The sequence below is a fragment of the Thermobia domestica genome, chromosome 11 (genome assembly GCF_964235325.1).
Source record: "Thermobia domestica chromosome 11, izTheDome1.hap1.1, whole genome shotgun sequence".
Lineage (NCBI taxonomy): Eukaryota > Metazoa > Arthropoda > Insecta > Zygentoma > Lepismatidae > Thermobia > Thermobia domestica.
In genome coordinates this window covers 257607435-257633847 of record NC_137464.1, presented here as the reverse complement: position 1 = coordinate 257633847, position 26413 = coordinate 257607435, and the positions used below count along the sequence as shown (strand labels likewise).

General features: G+C 39.2%; 1 protein-coding gene across 1 annotated transcript in view; it reads right to left on the bottom strand.

Annotated features, from left to right (window-relative positions):
- Positions 1 to 26413, bottom strand: part of Gyc32E (Guanylyl cyclase at 32E) — a 423433-nt gene that overhangs the window by 142210 nt on the left and 254810 nt on the right. The window contains 1 exon segment of the mRNA XM_081732832.1: positions 16940 to 17057. Within this exon segment, the coding sequence (XP_081588958.1) occupies positions 16940 to 17057 (118 nt within the window).

Below are 26413 nucleotides of genomic sequence, written 5' to 3'. Positions count from 1 at the left end.
AAGGAGAATCAATCGTATATTGGACCACTTCCAGAAACGAAGTATTATGGTGCAGATGAAATGGCCGTCGAAGACAGAAACAAGTTCATGCAGTGGTACAACGATCATCGTAATGACACGTTTGATTTCCAAAAAGAAATTCTCAAGTATTGTATTCAAGATGTCAATGTACTGCGACAAGCATGCGTTTCGTTTATGACGTCATTTGAAACAGAAACCAAAGTGAATCCCTTCTTGGAGACGATCACGATTGCCAGTGCTTCCAATTTAGTATTCCGCCGGAATTTCCTTAAACCCAACACCATAGGAATTCTACCGGCACATGGCTATCGATGGAGAAGTACCCAATCGATCGCTGCAATGCAATGGCTGGCCTACATTGAAAAAACCGAAGAAAAACAAATCTTACATGCGGCCCGACAAAAAGAAGTGTTTATTGCGGGATTCCATGTTGATGGCTACTACCAAGATCCTGAGACGTTAGAGGAGCACGTCTACGAGCATGCCGGCTGTTTTTATCACGGGTGTAAAGTATGTTTTACTACAGGCCGTAATCAGCCCATCTATGGCAATCCAGAAGACACCATGGAATTCCGTTATGAACGAACGCAAAGAAAAAATGCAAGACTGCGTGAATTGGGGTACATTGTACATGAAATGTGGGAGTGCGAATTTAATCAGTTCTTAAAACAAAATCCTGCAATGGCGACGTATCTGAAGAATCACCCGTACATGAACCGCAGACCATTAAATCCAAGAGATAGCTTTTTTGGAGGAAGGACCAATTGTGTGAAATTGTACCACCAAGTCGACGAAAAAGCAGGAGAAGTAATAAAATATTACGATATTGTCTCGCTTTATCCCTATGTAAATAAGTGTGCTAAATACCCTGTAGGCCATCCACGAATTTATCTACAGGGTGATGAAAATATACCACCAATAAATAAAGTCAATGGTCTAATCAAAATGACGATATTACCAAGTCGCCATCTTTATCATGGTCTCCTGCCTTACCGATGTAACAAGAAACTACTCTTTCCACTGTGTGCTGCGTGTGCCGAAGAAATGAACCCAGACCCTACAGCAACGTGTACACACAACGACCAGGAGCGGTGCCTCACTGGAACATGGGTATCATATGAAATCCAGAAAGCAGTAGAATTAGGATATCAACCAGTGGAAATTTTTGAAATTTGGGACTATGACATTGAACAATATGATCCCATCACGAAAACAGGTGGCTTGTTCACGGAATATATCAATACATTTTTAAAATCAAAAATGGAAGCGTCTGGCTGGCCTAGTTCCTGTGTGACCGAAGAAGACAAATCAAAATTCATACAAACCGTCCTGGAGCGCGAAGGTATTGCATTGGATCCGTCCAAAATTGAAAATAATCCTGCACGAAGAAGTTTATCTAAGCTTTGTGTGAACTCATTATGGGGAAAGCTTTGCCAAAGATCAAACTTTAGCCAGACCACAATTATTGATCGGCCGGAAGAATTTTATGAAAAACTCACTTCCCCCGACATTAAACTCCATCAAATTGTACCCATCAATGATACGATGTTGTATGCGTTCTGGGAGTACAATGAACATGTGCCTGTTCAAAACCGAAACACCAATGTCGTGTTAGGTGCATTTACAACATGTCAGGCACGCCTGGAACTGTACAAGTACCTGGAAATGTTGCAGGAACGTGTTTTATATTTCGACACGGATTCTGTGATTTTTACAGAAAAGCCCGGGGAGCCAACCATTGAACCTTCAACGTACTTGGGATGCTTATCGAATGAGATGGAATCTTACGGACCACGAGCATACATCAAAACATTTGTCAGTGGAGGACCAAAAAATTACAGCCTAGAAATATACAATCCGGATACCAACGTCACCAGTTACATATGCAAAATTAGAGGATTTACATTAAATTACAATGCAGGACAACAATTAAATTTCAATACGCTAAAAGAAATGATTACAAATCAATGCCGTGGACAAGTCACCATCACTATCCCCCATAAGATATGCAGGACCAAAGACCATACCATCGTCACACGCAAAGAAGAAAAAATGTACAGTATCCAGTACACAAAACGTCGATTTAAAGAACTCAATTCCTACGATACGGTTCCGTACGGGTATGTTAAAAAACAGAAGATGGAACTGGAAAAAGAAGAAGATGAAGAAAAAACTGTAAACACCCAATAAGGCCGCCATTTCTTTTTTCCTTTTCCTTTTCTTCTTTCCCTTCCTTAACCACAAAGCAGCAACACCAAGAAGAAAAAAAAAACGCAGTACCCACAAGAGTTCATAAACCATCAACACAACCATCAGTGGAAGAAATGCAGTCATCTCGTATCCAAGGAGGAGCCTTGACCATAAAGGAGCAACACCAAGAAAAATGCAGTACCCAGAAGAGTTCATAAACATCCATCGGTGAAAAAAATGCTGTCATCTCGTACCCGAGGAGGAAGATGAACCTAAACAGATCCATCATTTACGAGTAAGTTTTATTTCTCTCTTATCAATATTGACTCGTTTTTATTGTTTCAGGAAAAAAAGAAATTCATAAAGTAATCCGTCGTTTCTTCTTTTTCTTTACAGGATACGTCTACAACATTCGAAGATGATGACACGTCCAACATATTCATTAAACTAGATCCTGTATTTATTATGTTAATAAACATGTATGAGAAGAGCACATACTTTTCGTTAAAATACAACAAGTTGAAAAAAAATATGTTTTATTATTACTTGAAACCCTGAACACTTGTTTTCAAATCATGGTAATCTTGAAAATTTAAGGTGGAAAATATATTCAAGATTTGGTTTACATGATTTTGTTGGAAAAAATAATTAAAGAATTTTTTTAGTGTCCAAAATTTGATTTTTTAATTTAGTTCGAAAAAATTTGGATTTGAAAATTTTTAGATGTGGTTTACAACTTTAGTTCGAAACTTGTTTTTAAAAATTGGTTCGAAATTTTTTGAAATTTTTTTGGTTCGAAAAATTTTTGTTTAATTTTTTTAGTTTGAAATTTATTTGTAATTTTTGTTTCGAAATTTTTTTGTTCGAAAATTGTTTGTTTGAAACTTTTTTGTTTCAAAATTTTTTAGTTCGAAAATTTTTTTGTTTTGAAATTTTTTTAGTTCGAAAAATTTTTTAGTTTAAAATTTCTTGTACTCTGCGGAACCGTTTCGAAAAGAATCGGAGCAGTTTAGGTAAGAAAAATCTGGCAACACTGTTTCCATTAATGAAGCGCTTACTGAGCAATAAATCGCTTAAACTCACAACAATGTGTTATAAGAAATCTACAAGCGACACCCCTCTTTCACCATTGTTACTTCCAGAGACATAGGCTACTAATTCAAGGACAAGATCTCCATCAAGGTAAGAATCATCTTATCTGTCAAAGAGAACGATAATATTTAATGTAAACTTCAGTACAATATCATGATACCAAAAAAGGGTTATTTAAGGAGGAGGTTGAATCCTCCATGGGAACTTTAAGGATAACCATAAAAGGGAACAAAATTCTAAAATACAGGTCTAGGGTGATCACCGACATATCGCTCTATATTTCACTCATGGGGTGTGTGGCGGGTCTAAGATCATGTGACCTCTGTCGGCCAATCAGAATCGAGGTACCAAAACACTCATCTTACTCGTAAAAAGGGAACGAATTTCAAAAGTCACAGGGCTTAAGATCACGTGACCTCTATCAACCAATCAGCATTGGGGTACCAAAAGGATTCATCTTACCCGTAAAAGGGAACGAATTTCAAATATCGCAGGGTCTAAAATCACGTGACATTTGTCAACCAATCATAAACACTCATCTTACCCGTAAAAGGGAACAAATTTCAAAAATCCCGGGTGAGGGATTTCCCCGCAGGGTGACTCATGACGTCATACCACGTGACCTGAAAATTTGAATTTCCCGCGTGGGCGGGGCCTAACGTCACGTGACCTCTCTCAGCCAATCAGAATCGAGAAAATTTTTGCTGACTCGGCTCAATATACGTCGGGGACTACTACTATTGTTCATTATAATTTTTCCTTCAACACTCTTTTTCCTTTTAAAAATTCTCGTACTGCTTTATAGAGTTTAACTTCCTCCCCTGAATAAGAATTTAATTGAGACTAGTCCAATTGATAGTAGCAGAATTAAAAAAAAAAAAAAAAAAAAAAAAAACAACGTTAGTATTCGATAACTTTGTTCGAGTGTGGAAGATGATTTTTTTCAAGCTAATTTTGCGGTGTTAACATTGCGTTTTAGTGTTTACTTCGTTGTGCGTATTTGGTGCGTGTATAAACAGTTTGTTTTTGTACTATAAATTAAACTTTATGTAGTGTGTGTGAGATCTGTATTTTATATCAATATTGAAACTCTAACCATGCCGAAGATAAGAACAAGATTAAGAACGACTCACCCCGTGCTTGGACATTCAGCTGAACTTTCAGGTGTGTAGTTGCCCACAAAATTAGATTTAATGAAGCATTATTTTCAATTTTTAGAGCTGGAAAAGTGTGAGAAAGGGTATGATCGATCTGTAAAAAAATTGGCGAGAGACATTGCTTAATGTGTGAAATCTGTTTAGGGAAAAGCTTCCATCCCTACTTTGTCGTTAGAACGTGTGGTTCAGTTTCTACTTGCTTTGCACGGAATGTATATAAGAAGTTTGTTAAATCTGAGAAGAAAAGGAAAGCTTCTGCTAGTTTCCAGAAAAAAATGGATATATTTAAACAAGTTTACACGAAGTCTGTTGATATATGTTCCTGTAAATGTTATGAACTTTCCATGTGCTCATGTGAATTAAGAAAGAAAATACCTAGGAAGGAGTGGACATTTCTGCAAGAACAGAGAACAACACGAGTAGCCGGAATAGAGTGAGTTGACTACGAGGAGACTTCAGAACTAATCATACTCACTAAAAGTAAATCACGAGAGACCACCTGCCAACAGTCTTCTTACACATCACAAACGAGTACTTCTAATGAACTCCAGACATCATCTTATGATGACGATGAGTCAGGTGTTGATGATTACTTTGCAAAACAACAGAATATTAGAGAAAAAAGAAGCAAGCAGCAACGACATGTCCTTAGACTTCTCGGCATGCTGGCAGACCGATTTCGAACATCTGGTCGTGCAACTGCTTTGATAGCAACAGCTACATTGCAATCTTTTGGAATAATTGATCCACAAAATGCTGGCTAGATGACAGACTGCCCAAAAGTTCGGCGAGAAAGGGAAAATATAGGACAAAAGGAAGTGCTAATGGCCAAAGGAAAGGATCTTAGAGGCTTGTACTTTGATGGTCTTAAAGATGAGGCATGCAGGAAAGAGACTGGAGGTCGCTGATTTTCAGTAAAGAGATACACTACTTGTAAAGATGGAGCTAAACACTTGTGGTTAATGAGAATTTCTTCATGGCACATACCACAAAAGGAGCGGCAATTGGTTCAAGAAGTGCGTAATCCAAAATAACTGTTATTTCGCACACCCGGAGAATATATTGTTTTCTATGGTTGACGATGAAAGACTTCACGTCAGAACAGAGGCGTAGAGAAAGATAGTCAGCGTAATGGGAGAAGCTAAGAATGAGAAGAGCAGATATTATGACAGTAGTATCAATAGGACGACGAAACGAGGAAGGCCAGCTAAAGAAGACAATGAGTCACATGTAAAATAATGTATGCTACCAAAGCTCAATTTCAATGCAAACGATTACACAGACCTTATTAATTGGGAATCAGTTGAAGTGAGGCATCCTCCAGCGTTGTCTTGTCTTCCAACAAAGAAGTTGAAATTCTGCAATAATAACCGTGAACATCCAGTCATAAAAAGAGCTTTCAAATATTCCTGTCACATTACGAGTACAGAACGCTGCGTGAAACTTGTAACAGAAGCATCTGCAGCAGTTTGTGGCAGAGATGGTTTTTATCAGACTTAAATTAAAAATACTGATTTGTAAACACAAAAGTAGAAACAAAGGCAAACTATGCTCTGCAAATAACCAAAGATCTAAATTTGAACATTCGTGTATGAATGGTAGGGTGGGCATGGGAGGGACCTGACCGGCACCCACGTCCTCGTAGTGGGTCCTGGGTTATTTCGCTGAAACAAACAGAGAGATGCAGAAAAAATGTATTTTGTATTAAGTAGATTGTTATTTTGATCAAATTGACTAATGGGTGATCCAAAATGTGCCTAAATCATGCAGAAAACATTTCTTAAATTTTATATATTACTTAACTTAAGAAATGTAGGTTGTACTTTTGTTCATTTACCGTAGAAACGCAAAAGAGTGATGCGTACGGCGGGTTTGCACACCCTATAAAGACACGAAATCTTTTTTGGCGATTCGCCACCCGAAGATATTCGATTTCAGCTACGAAGTTTTTACAATATTTTATCAACATCAATTGACAACTTTACCGCATTATTGCGTTTTCGATATATAAAAAAGTGATTTTTCGCTCCGCCCTAATATATATATATATATATATATATATATATATATATATATATGAATACAATTTTTCATTCATTGGAGATGGCCCTCTCAAAATTTTCTTGGGCCCTTCATTACCCCCCTCAAAAAAATTATAGCTACGCTACTGGTGTTAAGGAACTCATAACACACTAGCATTGAAAGATGACTTCAATGCTAAAACTAAACTAGCAGAGGCGAGCCTTCGCACCTTCCCAACAATGCGTGCAATCCTCAGTGGTAATAACTTCACTCCCTGAGCAGCAAAGCACCGTAAGCCTGTCTAGCGACGTCCGTGAACTTGGCCCCCCCACTTTGAGCACTAACGATAAAATTAGTGTCAATCGTTAGTGCATCGTTAGTGCTTCTTAGTGCACCAACCCCTAACGTTAGTGCTTAATTAGTGTAGGAGCTACAAGCAAAAAACCTTTGGGGGGGGGCAAGTTCACGCTGCCCCCCCACTTCAAGCACTAACGAAATAACTAGTGCCATTCGTTAGTGCATCGTTAGTGCTTCCTAGTGCACCAACCCGTGACGTTAGTGCTTCATTAGTGTAGGCTCTAGAGCCAAAACAATGGTACACGCTGGCCCCCCCACTTCAAGCAATAAGGAAAGGAATAGTGCCGTTCGTTAGTGCATCGTTAGTGCTTCAAGAAAATACTAAAAGTTTCGTTAGTGCTTCACTATTAGTGTAGATATAGCCAATTATAAGCCACGAAACTCCCATAAGAAATTCATGGGGAATTTTTCATTGCGTCAAATTACCGCCAAATTCCAAAGCACTATTGACCTCTTCTAGTGCAATCGTTAGTGCATCGTTAGCGCTTCTTACTGCAAAAACCGCTAACGTTAGTGCTTCATTAGTGTAGGAGTTATAAAGAAAAAACATTTGGGGGGGCCAAGTTCACGCTGCCCCCCCACTTCAAGCATTAACGATAAAATTAGTACCATTCGTTAGTGCATCGTTAGTGCTTCTAGAAAACACTTATAGTTTCGTTAGTGCTTAAATATTAGTGTGGTTATGACTTATTACATGTCACGAAACTCCTATAAGAAATGCATGGGGAATTTTTCATTGCGTCGAATTACCGCCGAATACAAAAGCACTAATGAATTCTTGTAGTGTAATCCTTAGTGCATCGTTAGTGCTTCTTAGTGCACCAACCCTAACATTAGTGCTTCATTAGTACAGGAACTACAAGTAAAAAACACTTTGGGCCTAGCGTGAACTTGGCCCCCCACTTTGAGCACTAACGAAAAGATTAGTGCCATTCGTTAGTATATCGTTAGTGCTTCCAGAAAATACTAATAGTTTTGTTAGTGCTTCATTATTAGTGTAGATATAGCCAATTGTAAGTCACGAAACTCCCATAAGAAATGCATGGGGAATTTTTCATTGCGTTAAATTACCGCCAAATTCAAAAGCACTAATGATCTCTTTTAGTGCAATCGTTAGTACTTCTTAGTGCACCAACCCTAACGTTAGTGCTTCATTAGTGTAGGAACTACAAGTGAAAAACCCTTTGGGCCTAGCGTGAACTTGGCCCCCCACTTTGAGCACTAACGAAAAGATTAGTGCCATTCGTTAGTATATCGTTAGTGCTTCCAGAAAATACTAATAGTTTCGTTAGTGCTTCATTATTAGTGTAGATATAGCCAATTGTAAGTCACGAAACTCCCAGAGGAAATGCATGGGGAATTTTTCATTGCGTTAAATTACCGCCAAATTCAAAAGCACTAATGATCTCTTTTAGTGCAATCGTTAGTGCTTATTAGTGCACCAACAATAACATTAGTGCTTCATTAGTATAGGAACTACAAATAACCACCCTTTGAGCCTAGCGTGAATTTAACCTCCCACTTTGAGCACTAACGAAAAGATTAGTGCCATTCGTTAGCATGTCGTTAGTGCTTCCAGAAAATACTAATAGTTTTGTTAGTGCTTCATTATTAGTATAGATATAGCCATTTTGTAAGTCACGAAACTCCCATAAGAAATGCATGGGGAATTTTTCATTGCGTTAAATTACTGCCAAATTCAAAAGCACTAATGATCTGTTTTTGTGCAATCCTTAGTGCATCGTTAGTGCTTTTTAGTCCACCAACCCTAACGTTAGTTCTTCATTAGTGTAGGAACTACAAGTAAAAAAGCCTTTGAGCCTAACATGAACTTGGCCCCCAGTTTGAGCACTAACGAAAAGGTTATTACCATTCGATAGTGCATCGTTAGTGCTTGTAGAAAATACTAATAGTTTCGTTAGTGCTTCACCATTAGTGTAGATATAGCCAATTATAAGTCACGAAGCTCCCATAAGAAATACATGGGGTATTTTTCATTGTGTTAAATTCCCGAACGTAATAGTAATCATTACACTAATAGTGCTTTTAAATTTGGTTATTAGTGCTTTTAAATTTGGTGGAAGAATTTTAGAGAGTGGAAAATGCTACGTGTCTAAATTTAGCCCCGCACGCATCTCAAATACTAAAGAAACGTTTGACATGTTTAGTGCATCGTTAGTACCCATTAGTACACTAAACTCTAACGTTAGTGCTTTGATTCAACTCTATATTAGTGAACATTATTTGCAAGACTAAATTGAAATTTTTCTAATTCTACAATTATTGTCCTACAAAGGTGAGATAGACGTGAAAAGTTAGTGCATCCTTATTGCTTCCCGAAACACGAAGCATTAGTGTTAGCGCGATTATAGTTTAAGAGTTATAAGTGAATAACTCACTCTGTGCTAAATTTAATTTTAGCAAATTTTACAATAATTGCCTCACAAAGGTTGAATAAACGTCAAAGATGAGTACATCGTTAGTGCTCCGAAAGACACTAAGCATTAATGTTACTGCTATCTTAGTTTAGGGGTTAAAAATGAATAACTCGGGGGGTGAAGGGCTACTTCAGATCTTTAAATTTTGTACAATTTTACGCTAATTGTCTGTCAAAAATGGACCAAACCAGCGTTTAGTCCTCCGCTGAATAAGCACTAATGCTAGTGTTATCATAATTTAAGTGTTATTAACGAATAACACGCACGAGCCTAAATTCAAATTTGTCGAATTTTACAATAATTGTCAATCCAAAGGTAGGATAATCGCTAAAGGATCGTGCTTTTTTAGTGCTTCAAAAATACTAAGCATTGACGATAGTGCTATCACAGTTTAGGAGTTATCAGTGAATCACTCGGACGGAACTAAATTAAAATTTATCGAATTTTACAATAATTGTGTAAAAATTGAAAAACCTGAAGTTAGCCCCGCTCGAGTTATTTGGTAAAACTCCTAAACTGTGACGGCACTGCCATTAAGTGATTAGTGTTTCATGAAGCACTAACAGTCACTAACCTTCGGCGGTTATCTTACCTTTGTGGGACAATTAGTGTGAAGTTCGAAAATTTAAATTCAGTCCTATCCGGACTATTCATGAAAGCACTAACGAGAATTCTTAATGTTTTATAGCTCTAGCAATGCAGTAAGCGCTTGTGTTTGTCCTACTTTTTTGTTACAATTAGTGTAAAACTGTTTAAGTTGAAAAACCTAAAGTTAGACCGGGTTGAGTTTTCATTAATAAGTCCAAAAATATGATAGCACTAACGTTAGTACTTATTATTTTTTGAAGCGTTAAGGATGCTATCCTTTAAAGTATGTCCTACCTTTGTGAGAAAATTAGTGTTTTTCGATACTTTTAAACTCAGTCTCGTCCGAGTTATTCATTAATAATTCCCAAACTACAATTTCACTAACGTTAGAGATTTTTGGAGTATTAACGCTGTACTAACCTTTGACGATTATTCCACCTTTGTGAGACAATTATTGTAAACTTCGATAAATTTAAATTTAGCCCGGAATGTGTTATTCACTTATAACTCCTAAACTATGACAGCAATCAGTGTTTAATAGGGCTCTATTAATGCACTACCCACGGGTATTAGTCCAACTTTTGTGGCACAATTACTAAAAAAAATGTGTAAAAGTTGAAAAATCAAAAGTTAGCCCCGAACGAGTTATTCATTAATAACTACTAAAGTATGATAGTGCTATCGTTACTGTTTAGTGCACTAATGTGAAATTACTTAGCACTAACCATGTAAATAGTTTTACTAGCACTTGAGAATCGTGCGGGGCTAAATTTAGACACAGCATTTTTCATTTTGTAAATTTCCCACATATTTAAAAGCACTAATAACCACATATAGTGTAATGGTTATAGTATAGTGTAGTGTTAGTACCTCTTATTGCAGAACTCCAAACATTAGTGCATCAACAGTATGGACGGTAGAAAATAAAACTTAAAGGGAGCTAACTATACGCTAGCCAATAAAAGCATTCACGATGAGAAGCATTAATGTTCGGTCTTGGTGCACTAATGTTACACTGACTAATGGTGCACAGAGATCACTAGCAAGCAATAACGAAACACTAACGATGCCACTAGAAGAGACAACTACTGCATTTGAATTTCGTGAGAATTTGACCTAATGAAAAAATCCCCATGTTCTTCTTATGAGAGTTTCGTGACTTATAATTGGCTATATCTACACTAATAATGAAGCACTAACGAAACTATTAGTATTTTCTGGAAGCACTAACGATATACTAACGAATGGCACTAATCTTTTCGTTAGTGCTCAAAGTGGGGGTGCCAAGTTCACGCTAGGCCCAAAGGGTTTTTCACTTGTAGTTCCTACACTAATGAAGCACTAACGTTAGGGTTGGTGCACTAAGAAGTACTAACGATGCACTAACGATTGCACTAAAAGAGATCATTAGTGCTTTTGAATTTGGCGGTAATTTAACGCAATGAAAAATTCCCCATGCATTTCTTATGGGAGTTTCGTGACTTACAATTGGCTATATCTACACTAATAATGAAGCACTAACGAAACTATTAGTATTTTCTGGAAGCACTAACGATATACTAACGAATGGCACTAATCTTTTCGTTAGTGCTCAAAGTGGGGGTGCCAAGTTCACGCTAGGCCCAAAGGGTTTTTCACTTGTAGTTCCTATACTAATGAAGCACTAACGTTAGGGTTGGTGCACTAAGAAGTACTAACGATGCACTAACGATTGCACTAAAAGAGATCATTAGTGCTTTTGAATTTGGCGGTAATTTAACGCAATGAAAAATTCCCCATGCATTTCTTATGGGAGTTTCGTGACTTACAATTGGCTATATCTACACTAATAATGAAGCACTAACGAAACTATTAGTATTTTCTGGAAGCACTAACGATATACTAACGAATGGCACTAATCTTTTCGTTAGTGCTCAAAGTGGGGGGGCCAAGTTCACGCTAGGCCCAAAGGGTTTTTCACTTGTAGTTCCTACACTAATGAAGCACTAACGTTAGGGTTGGTGCACTAAGAAGTACTAACGATTGCACTAAAAGAGATCATTAGTGCTTTTGAATTTGGCGGTAATTTAACGCAATGAAAAATTCCCCATGCATTTCTTATGGGAGTTTCGTGACTTACAATTGGCTATATCTACACTAATAATGAAGCACTAACGAAACTATTAGTATTTTCTGGAAGCACTAACGATATACTAACGAATGGCACTAATCTTTTCGTTAGTGCTCAAAGTGGGGGGGGGGCCAAGTTCACGCTAGGCCCAAAGTGTTTTTTACTTGTAGTTCCTGTACTAATGAAGCAGTAATGTTAGGGTTGGTGCACTAAGAAGCACTAACGATGCACTAAGGATTACACTACAAGAATTCATTAGTGCTTTTGTATTCGGCGGTAATTCGACGCAATGAAAAATTCCCCATGCATTTCTTATGGGAGTTTCGTGACATGTAATAAGTCATAACCACACTAATATTTAAGCACTAACGAAACTATAAGTGTTTTCTAGAAGCATTAACGATGCACTAACGAATGGTACTAATTTTATCGTTAATGCTTGAAGTGGGGGGGCAGCGTGAACTTGGCCCCCCCAAATGTTTTTTCTTTATAACTCCTACACTAATGAAGCACTAACGTTAGCGGTTTTTGCAGTAAGAAGCGCTAACGATGCACTAACGATTGCACTAGAAGAGGTCAATAGTGCTTTGGAATTTGGCGGTAATTTGACGCAATGAAAAATTCCCCATGAATTTCTTATGGGAGTTTCGTGACTTATAATTGGCTATATCTACACTAATAGTGAAGCACTAACGAAACTTTTAGTATTTTCTTGAAGCACTAACGATGCACTAACGAACGGCACTATTCCTTTCCTTATTGCTTGAAGTGGGGGGGCCAGCGTGTACCATTGTTTTGGCTCTAGAGCCTACACTAATGAAGCACTAACGTCACGGGTTGGTGCAGTAGGAAGCACTAACGATGCACTAACGAATGGCACTAGTTATTTCGTTAGTGCTTGAAGTGGGGGGGCAGCGTGAACTTGGCCCCCCCAAAGGTTTTTTGCTTGTAGCTCCTACACTAATTAAGCACTAACGTTAGGGGTTGGTGCACTAAGAAGCACTAACGATGCACTAACGATTGACACTAATTTTATCGTTAGTGCTCAAAGTGGGGGGGCCAAGTTCACGGACCTGAATGTAGTGTGTCCTGGAGGGATTTAATTTATGAGTAGCATATGTGTAAACAATAAGTTTGTTGCTGTTTCGAAAAGCAAATAACAATCGGCTAATTAACAACGCATTTTGCAACTATATAATTCAAAAATAATAATAATAACAAAATGCTTCCAGCAATATTATAACTGTCTACTGTACTGGTTTATTACAAATCATTGACCCGATTTCATAAATTCACTGTTGCTATTATTGGACATATTGACATAAAACTTTGCCGACACATTGAAAAACTCAAATGTTTTTATTGTGTGTGTTGGTGTTGGTGGTGGTTCGGTTTTGATTTCTGCAGCAGTAAACATTTATTCAAATGGCGGCAGGCGCAGATAAATCTTATATATTTTGTGCTGGAGTTTTATTCGCATCTATCTGTCCTAACACTACAACGATACTGCTGAACGAATCTCAGCAAAGATTCACCAATTGCCATAGCTGTTCGGATATAGTATGCACAGTTTACAGCTTCAGGACGCCTCTCTAACGAGAAATCAAGTGGTCAGCCTATTGTTCTAGATGAAAAAAAAAAAAAAAAAAAAAAAAGAGGATCGGTTATTGTGCGGATGATGACCAGCAAATTCTGTCATGGCCTCTACGCTTTCCGGACCTAACCAAACGCGATTCCTGTATTATGTGAAAGATACAGCGCTTAAGTCTTCTTCACCAACAAAGGTTACAAAACTGAGAATTTCCATCAAATTGATAGGGACATGTTTCACAGAGTGTGGGAAGTAGTGCTTTCAGCGGGTCGGGTCGGGTCGGGTTGAAGACCGACCCGACCCGACTCGTGACCCGAATTAACTGACCCGACCCGACCCGTGCTCTGATCCGATTGACCTTACCCCACAACCCGACCCGAGCTGAGCCGATTGACCCGACCGGACAACCCGACCCGACAACCCGACCCGAGTAGCCTGACCCGGCTGACCCGACCCGGCAACCCAACTCGAGTTGACCCGACCCGAGTCGGATCGGGTCAACCCGACCCGTTTCAGAGCACTAGTGGGAAGAACTTTATTAGCGACTTGATATTTGCAGAATTGCTAGATGATTGGGGCCGCGGTGGTTCAGTGGTAGATTGTTCATCTCTGGTGCTAGGGGTCTCGGGTTCAAACCCTGCTCCCGCCAAGTGAACTTTGTGGTGGACAAACACCGTGTGCGTGGGTTTTCTCGGTGTTCTCCCGTTTCCTCCCACTTTCTTCATTCCACAATTTCATTCATTACTCATTATCACCGTCTCCTTTAGCCTAACCGGTATAACCGTGGGACGTAAAACTCAAAATTTCATTTCATTTTCATTTTCAATTGCTAGATGACACTTATAGAGCACTTCCAATATGTTACTAAAAGACTTTTTGAGCTTTCCAATGTGTTTGTAAAGTTTTGTGAGAATATGTCCAATTTTAAAGCTACAGTGAATTTCTGAAAACCGAACAATCATTTGTAATAACGATAAATTATTGGCAACTTACAACATACTTTCTGACGACACAAAATTTCATATTTCACTATTTCATCGAAAACTACGCATGACATTTCACACTTTTGGAAATTATTTTGTTCAGCTCTACAAGATGTATCGATTGATCTCATCTTTGGACAATTATTTTTCCGTTAAAAGTTAATCATTTTGTAAATCTAATTCTATTCTTAAATTTATTAAAGCACCATTATAGTCAAAGATATTATAAATAGAGAATCTGCCCATATGTATCTTCATCCTATTAAATCGATGAAGACAAAACAACCGAGCATCGGTACGTCTGATTGGCTACTCTCGTTTCTGCCATCGTCTGATTGGCCACTTTCGTTCCCGCCATGATTGTTGCCTCAAAACATTGCGATCCTATTGGGCGGAGTGGGCAGAGTAGGGGTGGCGAAACTATGGCTTCAAGATTTTGTTGTAAGGGCAGATCCTCTATTTTATAAGATCCTTGATTGTACTATCCCCTCAGTTATCCCACGTCCCTACAGATGTCTCGCGTATTTTTCTTTCGTTTCATCAGCGCTTGTTTTTAGTTTTAAAAAAAAGTCGTAAATTATAAAAGAAAGTAGAATTTCATTTGTGTTCACATCTTTGATGTGCTTTGACCACGGGCGCCCGAAAGGGAGGGCAGGGTGGGGCCTGAGCCTTCCCCTGGCTCACGAAAATGTATTAAATTTCTTAACATTTTCTTAATACAAATGAAAAATAAACGTAATTTAGCAATAAGGGATTTGAGCCCCCTAGAAATTTTTCTTCGAGCGCCCATGGCTCTGACTGATGTCATTGTTTGCCTGTACCGATCACAACTAGTAGTCTACAACAGGAAATATAGACTGTTACTCCTTTATTATTAATAGAGCAACCCACATTATGCTTTATTTTTTGTTTAATTATGCTTTATTTTTTTTCCAAATTATGCTGTATTGTTAATTTCAATCATTGTTTTACATTAATCGTGTATAATGTATAATATTTACTATACATTAAATATTCTAAATACCTTGATCTATTTATTAATATTTTATGCAACCAATTTCTTTCATATTTAATGAACTTTCTACTTAATGCACTGTAAAGAGATATCTGCTCAAGTCAGTTTTTCGTATCACTTATGTGCATCTTAGAGGTGCATATATACAGAAAGGGAAAGTAAAAGATGCCACCAAAAAATACAGAAAGTGCTCGAGTTCAAGAGGAAAACATAACAATACAGTGTGGAGTTCTTGTATACTATTCATTGTTGGCGGAAAGTTTTCTTCTTCTCTTACTTTTTTCTCCACATCAAAGGATTACACCGAAAAGAAGTTTACAGGAATAAAAATAAGCTTTTCATTGTTGCATTGTTATGTTCTCAATGATTTTGCGTTGTAAACATTGGTTTTAAAAAAATATTAATACAATATGTTAAACTTGCAGTTAAACCTAAGTTTTCAAGAATTGTGCTATATATATTTTAAATTATGCTTTATGCTTTATTTTCTAAAATTATGCTTTATTATGCTTTTAAAATTAGTTTCTTCTAGACCCTTAGACAACCACAACAATGTTTAAGGTACCAATCATATGTGTAAATAGGTATTATGCTTTTTATGCTTTTGGGTTGTTCTAATTATTATTATTATTATTATTATTATTATTATTATTATTATTATTATTATTATTATTATTATTATTATTATTATTATTATTATTATTATTATTATACTTCGAAACGTGAGGTATGGGGACATGGTATCTCAGTGGTATAGCGTTTACCTCGGTTGCGTGGGGTCCTTGGTGCAATCCCCAGGCAGTTAAGTTTATGGTAGACAACATCGTTTCCGTGGGTTTTCTCGGGATGTTCCTGTTTTCTCCCACATTCTCATTTCACAAATTTTCCCACAATCATTCATTTGTTTTAATCATCGTCTCCTTTAGTGTAACGAGCATAAGCGTGGGACGTTACAAGATTTCATTTTATGATTGCATTATTTATTTTAATACAATATTCTATTTATTCAGTGAAGCAGCGTTTCCACAGCTTTCTAGGCCACTAGTATGCCCAGTGGCGTAGCACACTTTTGCGGCCCCCCGCAAAGTACAGAGAAGGGGCCCTAGTTGTAAAGCCGATAGAAGTAAGGTTGAAGTTCTACTTCTTTAAAACTTTATTCATCGCAAGACTTCGGGGCCCTCCATACCTCGCCCCCCCGCACTGCGGAGGTTGCGGGGGCAGGTGCTACGCCACTGAGTATGCCTTAGTAAAGAGGCCAGAGAGGGGTCAAGGGGGACGAAATTGTTTTCTATCGGTGGCTTAACCTCTTGTTTGGAATACAAAAGAAAAGTAAAAAGAATGGACACGTCCAAACTGAGAACAATCTATTACGTACCTCGTGTTTTCCTGTGCGTTTCTTCTACCACTTGGTCAAGTTCTGTGGTGTTGGGTGGACTCACGTCTTGAATAGGATACGTCCCTATCACTGCTATACCTTGTTCCTTTGCAAGCTCCTAAAGAAAATAAAATTGAAACAAGTTTTAGCATTACATGTTAGCAAAAGCAGGTGCTTTTGATATATATACTTAACGTCGATACATATTTTCAACATAAAAACTATGTATTATTGTTTCTATTTCTCCGATTGTCAAGGTCAGTGATCAGAGAATGTGAAGGCCATGACGAATACAAAAGCGCAAGAGCTTCCCACTCATTCACAAATTTTAAGAAGGCTTAATAGAATTATGTTGCACAATAAAACCTGCCAGTGATTGTCGAACCTTCGTACTGTACGACCTATTGTATTTTCCCGGTTGTTGGGTTGGATTAATTTTTTTTTGAGGTTCGTAATTTAAAAAAAAATCGCAGCACTCGTGGATAATCGAGGCTTTACTATACAGGGTGTAACAAAACGGTACGGCAAAATTTTAGGGGTAGACAAGCAAAAAAATAAATAAATAAATAAAATAAAATAAAATTAAATTTAAAAAATCATATGACCATGTGTTAGTAAATGCATCGTTACAGAGTTACGGCCATTGATCCGTTTAATGCTGTGAAATAGTTACATTCTGGTCGCCTCTTAATATGACTCAATTTAAACCTCAATAGCTCACCCCCTAATCAAGCTCGGAAGATAATTTTCCTATCAATGTGTTCCTGAAGAATGAAGCTTTCCACCTATATGTATTTCATGTATGTGGGAGGGGGTACCACGGCGGACGGGGAAGGGGAACTACCTGTTTTTTTTTGTTTTATACACGTAGTTACCCTACCTCGCCCACCGTAGTACCTTCCACATACATAAAATACGTATCAGCCGAAAGCTTCATCCTTCAGATACACATTGATACCAAATTTATCTTCGTATCTTAGTTTGGGGTTGAGCTATTGTGGTTAAACTTAGTCACAGTAAGGGGCGACCAGAATATGACTATTTCACAGCACTAGACGGATCAATGGCCCTAACTCTGTAAGGATGTATTTTCTGATATATGGTCATATGAACTGTTTTACTTCTCTATCCCTAAGGAATGCACCCCTGAAATTTTGCCGCTGTACCTTTTTGTCATACCCTATATATTTGGTCTAGGAATTAATTCGTGCGGGTGGACAAGAGATGGCGCAACGAACGGAGCGTCCCACAGTTCCGTGTATCCACACATGTGTTGCAAACCCCTGTCATCGCGTATCGTTCGTAGTATAGGGCAGCGGATTAAAGCGTCAACAACACCAGTTTGTAGTTAAGTGAACATGGCGCAATTTGTGCCTGATAAAGTGTTTTTGCGGGGTGTCCTGCTGCATTACTTTAACATGCAGAAAAGTGTGACTGAAAGTCATCGTATTTTGGTGGAAGTGTATGGTGACCATGCTCTAGCTGAGCGAACGTGTCAGAAGTGGTTTGCACGGTTTAGAAGTGGTGATTTCGGCTTGGCAGACCAAGAGCGAGCTGGACAGCCAAAAAAATTTCAAGACGAAGAATTGACAGCATTGCTCGAGCAGGATTCGTGTCAAACGCAGGAACAACTTGCAGCAGCATTAGGCGTTGATCAAACAACAGTCTCCAAACGCTTGAAAGCCATGGGAATGATTCAAAAGATGTCACATTGGGTTCCACATGAATTGAAAGACAGAGACGTTGAAAGACGAAAAACCATTTGCGAATTGCTGCTTCAACGACAGAGCAGGAAGGGGTTTCTGCATCGAATTATTACGGGTGATGAGAAGTGGATCCATTACGAGAACCCTAAACGAAAAAAGGCCTGGGTGAAACCAGGTGAACCAGGTCCATCACAACCAAAACGAGATATTCACTGTGCAAAGGTTATGCTGTGCATATGGTGGGATATGAAAGGTGTGGTGTACTATGAGCTGCTGCAACCGGGTGAAACTATGAATGGAGAACGTTATCGACGACAATTAATGCGTTTGAAGCAAGCTCTGGCCAGAACACGACCAGAATGGGAGAACAGACATGATAAACTTATTGTTCAACATGATAACGCTCGCCCACATGTCGCAAAACCGGTCAAAACCTATTTAGAAAATGTCGGATGGGAAGTTTTACCCCACCCGCCGTATTCACCAGACGTTGCTCCTTCGGACTACTACTTGTTCGATTGCATGAACAACGATTTGATTGGACAGCGGTTTACTTCTTCAGAAGATATCGAAACATGGGTCTCTGACTCGATCGCTTCCAAGGATGAGGACTTCTTTCGCCACGGAATCCGTACATTGCCTGACAGATGGGCGAAAGTGGTGGCTAGCGATGGACAATATTTTTCTTAAGGTATTTATGTATTTTGTGTTTGTACTACAGCTTCAATGTGTGCGTACCAACCGCACGAATTAATTCCTAGACCAATATATATATATATATATATATATATATATATATATATATATATATATATATATTACGTAATCGATAAAGCTGTTTTACAGATTAGGGGCAATACCTTCATTGTTGAATAGATATTAAATACTAGTAAATCGCCCCACGTATTTATTACTACAGGTTAGGGGGGTTCTGAGAATTCAGACTCCCTAGAAATCCTGAGTTTTCTGTAAATCTTGTCTAATTTTAGGGGTGATTTTATAGTGAATTTTGATCCTCCCCAAAATAAATTCCTGCGAACATGCCTGCTGCTGGGAGTAGTTTGTATTCTTTGTACGTTGTTTGTATAGAATTCCTCGAATTGCCAAGTCTCTGTTTCTGTCTCTAAGCTTAAAGAATTTATAGTTATGGATATCTTATTATTAATTTTTACCATACCCCATCTTTTTTCTTTCCTTCCAGGTAAAATATTTTTAAAAAATGCTGAGAAACGTGCTTAATTATTTTTAAATGACAGGTCCTAATATCAAATTTCATGCCACTAATAACCTGGAGGCCGTACAATTCTAGAATCGCTTCTGTTTCGTTTTTCTTCCACGAATGTCCTATGAAGTTTAAAATCTTATTTATACACTTAAAATCAGTGATATGCTCCAACAAGAGCCAACATTTTTAGTAATCTGTGTGAGCGTTAAAATCTCTCGGGTTCAAATCAAGCCTATCGTAGACACTGTACCTAAAACACTCTTAATTCTAATCTTCTTTCGGATGTTCTTAGAACGGCACCTTCACTACCAATTATATGACAGATACTCTAATTACTTCGATTTATTAAGAACCTCTTTCAACCTTCTAGATTTCTAGATTTTCTCTCTACTAGCAACTTCTAAGCTGTCTCCGACTTCAAATCGGACACTAACATCAATTACATACTATCTTCTAAGGTCCGTTTCCACAAGTAAGTCTGGCTTTAGTCGCTCACCATTAACCATTATCCTGTTTTCTTTGATTATTTTCTAACCTCTCTGCGTATATTCTTTTTGAATCAAGTCTACAATTGAGGAGTTCTATGTAATAGGGGCTCGTACCGGCATAGGAGCTTTTTAGGGAGATTGCATTTTAAAATTCTTTTATATTAATTCTATAAACCTGCAAAATTTTATTCCGATATCGTTAAGTCTTGATGTTGCTACAGTGAAGGAATAGAGGTCGTCGTGAGACGAAAGCGAATATCTGCTGCAGTTATGTTGGTGAGGTAATGCAAAAGAAAAGAAAATGAACTCTGGTTAGATCTATATAACAAGTAGTGGTAAAGATATTCCCGAAAAGCAATTTGCATTAGTGGAAAGGTGCTGTAAAAGAACTTACATGCTGATGAATAAGAAGAGCTGTTTCCTGAATTTTACGAAAGTGGTTCAAAGGAACAACTACACTGCTCCACAAAACTTAAGCAACTCGAAGAAAGTGGCAGAAAATAAAACGACACCATCACTGCACCAAGTATAATGAACAAACCGACGGTCCAGATGCACAATGCAACACAAGTGAAGACGAACAATACAGTTAGGATGTACAGAGTGACCAAAAAGTTCAGCACAACAATACCTCAAAAGGTGAAGCTCGATTGTGCGAGGGCATAAGCAGTCAATATGGCGTGTGACCACCACGAACAGCTATACAGGTACGACATCTGGCCTCCATGCTGCAAATCAGAGTGTTGATCAAGTCTTGCGGCAGATGTTGCCACTCCTCGAGGATAGCTGTTCCCAGGTCAGGGAGAGTGCGTGGTGGTGGACTGTGCTGCGCTATTCGCGGTCCAAGAGCATCCCACACATGCTCGATGGGATTCAAGTCCAGCGAATATGCAGGCTATGCAATACGCGTAATGTCTTCGCTCTCCAGATAGTCGGAAACAAGGTGTGCACGGTGTGGGCGGGCATTGTCATCCATGAACAGGAAGTCTGGGCCAAATGCTCCGCGAAAATTGCGCACATGTGTATTCAGAATTTCATCCCGGTACCGTTGTGCTGTCAAAGTGCCATGTTGCACAATATGGAAGTCCATTTTCAGATTCAGCATAATTCCACCCCACACCATAATGGAACCACCGCCATATGACGGCCGTTCAGCAATGAAGTTTGGATGATAGCGTGTTCCTGGCTCTCTCTACACTAAAGTCCGACCAGAATCAGACGACAAACTGAATCTCGACTCATCGGAGAACATGACACGCGCCCACTGGTGTTCCCCGATGCAACATGTTCCTGACACCATGTGTAACGCGCACGTTTGTGCTCCATTTTCAATGGCGCACACAGCACAGGACTTCCTGCATACACTCCTGCTCTGTTGAGCCGACGACGAACAGCTTCACGACTCACGCGTTGTTCTGTAGCCTGAAACAACTCATTGGCCAGTTGAGAGCGTGACTCTTGACGATTACGTTTGGCAGAAATTGTGAGAAATCCGTCATCGACGACCGACGTCTTCTTCGGACGGCCTCCTCCATGACGTCTACTGACTTCACTTCCATTTTGGAAGCGACTCCATAGCCTTGACACAACGCTTTTGTTCACGTTGAATTCCTGCGCCACTTCCACTTGCGATCGACCCAATTCCATCCGCCCAATTATTCGCCCGCGGTCAAAGTCACTCAAATGTCGTCTACCAGCCATTGCAAGGTGTGTACCCCACACAAGAACCACTAACCCAATGCTTGGAGCGTCGGACACTACTGGTCTGTGGTGTACGCCTCATGGCATAATTTGTTCACCGCGCTTGCAACGGTGCTGCTTATGCGATAGAATGTGTGCTCGCCTTGCCTGTGTGTCTCTGACGCGTCTCTGTGTGTGTGCATGCCACTAACCAGTGTTGAATGGGCCCCACACGTCCGTTATACCACGTTCTCTCGGGTTGCTTAAGTTTTGTGGAGCAGTGTAGATGCCCTGCTGTCTATCTTACTACAGAGCAGAGATGGTCATCCTCCCTCATTTTGCCCTCATGAGGGCCGCCCTCACCCTCACCTCACCCTTATTTTAGTAGTTGAGGGTGAGGGCGATAAAGTAATTGAGGGTGAGTGTGAGGGAGGATGAGTGTGAGGGCGTCAATGGAGGGTAAGTGTGAGGGAAGGTGAGTGTGAGGGCGTCAATGGAGAGTGAGTGTGAGGGCGTCAATGGAGGGTGAGTGTGAGGGCGTCGGTGGAGGGTAAGTGTGAGGGCGTCAATGGAGGGTGAGTGTGAGGGCGTCGGTGGAGGGTAAGTGTGAGGGAGGGTGAGTGTGAGGGCGTCAATGGAGGGTGAGTGTGAGGGAGGGTGAGGGGAGGGTGTGAATGGAAGGTGAGTGTGATGGAGGGTGAGGTTGAGGGGCGTCAATTGAGGGTGAGGGTGAGGGAGGGTTAGGAAAAATGACCATCTCTGCTACAGAGTAGACGTACTCAGTCAAGGAAAGAGAGGTACAGAGTTTGTTCAGTTTTCTGGACGCAGATGCTGTTGCTTGGTACGAGGAAGTGATACGTCAAGCCCATAACCATAAGCTAAGAATCGGACAGCGGGTATGCAGAAAATGATTTTCGTATGTTTTACCAGCCCTACATAACGCATCCAGTGCCCAGGGCTGTTACATGTCCAGTTTGTAGATAATGCATGCACTACTGAAATGTATTATTGTTACACGCTATATTGTTCTGTTTACTTTATATGTGTTCCTTACTTTGCAAATACATATCTTAGTTCATTTTCACGAAGTGTATCACACAACATACGCGACAATGCTTCAAAGTCGTTTTCTCTAAAAATAACCTGTGTGAAGCTTTTTAAAAACATTCATGTTTATGTTATAGTGAAACAAACTGTTAGTTTCTTTGTATTTTTTTAGAAGAAAAACAATAAATCAGTGTTTCTCTTGTAGGGTGCACATGTAGAAATGTGTGTGTGTGTTTGAAATGTTTACACGCAATTTTCTCAAAACATGGTTTCCTGTTATGGGCCCTTATTACATAGAACTACTCAATTTCATTATGTACATGAATCCTCTTTGGACTTACTTTAAAAAAACGTTAACACACAGGATTTTATTCTTGTGTTAATCACATGACGCATGACTTCATTCTTGTAATTATAATACGTTTCCTACTGTAATATCCCGCACATGATTCTATTTGTAAACATTAACATGTGATCTTATTTATTAACAATACCACTTGCATTTACTACAAAGTACTATGAGAAGCAGAGGACAGGGCATATGCGCCACCACTCATCACGTGATAGGGGAGGAAACCAGCGCCACCACAACTCAGGAGCTAGTGTAAAATTTAGAGGATCAACGCAACGGTCATCAGTCTGTTTTTGGCTGGTCAAATCCCCTCTCCTACCTTCCAGTGGAGCTTTGAGAGAACCTTAACCTAACCCAAGCTGCCTTACTTGCTTTGGAGTTCTGAAGCCTCCTTTTCTACTTAGATTGCAGGGGAGCTCTGTTGGGAACTTAACCCCTCTCCTACCTTCCAGTGGAGCTTTGAGAGAACCTTAACCTAACCTAAGCTGCTTTACTTGCTTTGGAGTTCTGAAGCCTCCTTTTCTACTTAGATTGCAGGGGAGCTCTGTTGGGAAATTAACCACTCTCCTAGCTTGCAGTGGAGCTTTGAGTGAACCTCAACCTAACCCATGCCTCCTAACTCGCTTTGGAGTTCTAAAGCCTCCTTTTCTACTTAGATTGCAGGGGAGCTCTGTTGGGAACTTAACCCCTCTCCTAGCTTGCTGTGGAGCTTTGAGTGAACCTCAACCTAACCCATGCCTCCTAACTCGCTTTGAAGTTCAGAAGCCTCCTTTTCTACTTAGATTGCAGGGGAGCTCTGTTGGGAACTTAACCCCTCTCCTACCTTCCAGTGGAGCTTTGAGAGAACCTTAACCTAACCTAAGCTGCCTTACTTGCTTTGGAGTTCTGAAGCCTCCTTTTCTACTTAGATTGCAGGGGAGCTCTGTTGGGAACTTAACCACTCTCCTAGCTTGCAGTGGAGCTTTGAGTGAACCTCAACCTAACCCATGCCTCCTAACTCGCTTTGGAGTTCTAAAGCCTCCTTTTCTACTTAGATAGCAGGGGAGCTCTGTTGGGAACTTAACCCCTCTCCTAGCTTGCTGTGGAGCTTTGAGTGAACCTCAACCTAACCCATGCCTCCTAACTCGCTTTGGAGTTCTGAAGCCTCCTTTTCTACTTAGATTGCAGGGGAGCTCTGTTGGGAACTTAACCCCTCTCATAGCTTTCAGTGGATTTGGTAAGTTCCTTACGGCAAAACCATCTAGCTTGCAGCGGAGGTCTGTGATACTCTGTCATATCTGAAAGTTTTGTAATAAAATTGGTTGTGGGAGAAAACGATTGTCGTGTGTAATTGCTCTTCCTTTTACCTCTTCAGCAGAACTTCACATTACAAATAGTATTATGTGTTTGCTTAGCTCCGGCAACCACAACTTTGAGACCAAAAATTTTTACTTTCAAGACGTTTTATAAAACGATTGTCACCCATAAAATTCCCATTAAATAAAATGTGCCCGATCTCTTATAATATTTAATTCTTACCTTCACTTGAGACTCCTACCTAGTCTAATCCTGGAATATTGCATCTTTCTCTTGATCTATTAACCTAGGGTTACTTCTCTAGAGTTACCTGTTCTTTCACAACCAACTTCCTCCCTAATTGCTTTACAAAATCCTAATTTTTTAGTTCCCAATACCAGATGTTTAAATATGTCGTCCTTATTACCTAACAGTCTCAATTATTTCCCTAACCTTCCATGCTTAATGTTAGGTACACAAGGGATAATCAAACCGCCATCTCTGTTTCTTACGTAAATCACACCGTTGATATAGGTGTCGAAAGATGTAAAATTGGCTTCACAAAGTTACATCCATCCAAAGAGTATAATACTGCGCCACTTACTTCAACAACTATTCAGGTATAATAAAATCGTGGTAATAAGTATTACCTCAGAAGGGTAATCTTCTGCCTAAGCTTAATTCTATCTCTTCCCAGGCGGGTGAGCAAAAACTTCAAGTATTCTCTCGACAGATGAACAAATGTTTCCTTCTGAATAATAACACCCAAGACATCTACAGGATTTATCCATTCTTCGCTCTTACTACTTTAGAATTCTTCTTTGCGCTATTTGAAATGCTATACATTGCTTAACTGAAAGCTAAATACATATCTAGATTTATGCAAACTTTATCAATGTAATTCACAGTTTCTTGCAGATGTCCTAATGTATCACATGCCAAAATAGGTCGTCCGCATAAAGTAATACACCAATGCTAGTTCCTGCAAAGATGAAACTCCTTGGTAAATCTTCTAGACTATGCAAAAGTTTATCGTTGACAATATTGAAGAATAGGAAGCTGAGAGGATCTCCTTGCTTCACCTCGCGAAGAATCGAAACTCCACATCATGGGTCTCGAATATAATGTATTTATGGGTATACAAATTCTGAGTCAGTTTGATAAGCTATCCTCGAATTTCTGTTTTCTCTAACACCTTTACAATGGCTCTGTGTAACACCGAATCAAAGGCTTTAAGGACGTCAAAGAAAAAACTTCCGTTAGTTTCCTTAGCTTTCTTGATTATTTTGTGCAAGAAAAAGCAGTTAGACGCAGTATTTGCCTCATGTTTAAAACCTTTTGCGATCGAGATAATTCTATAACGTCCTGAAATGTGTCGCTAATGATCCCCGTAAATCTTCACATCAAGAAAATGATGTTTTATTTTAGATGCAAGCCCGAATAGTTTTTCTGCACAACCGAAATCCAACCAACACCCGCGGAAGGTATCTGAGAAAGATAACCAGAATATTCGGCCTAGACTCGAACTTCTTCCAGCTGTATTAATAAGGTCTTACAAATCTTACTCATGCTTAGGATTGAAAATGTTAATACTGTAACTACGTTAAGAAGTCTGACTATGTAAAGACCATTATAATTCCATACATCTTCATAAACTATTTTTCTTGTCTAACATGAAATAAATAACTATCTTCTTTTACT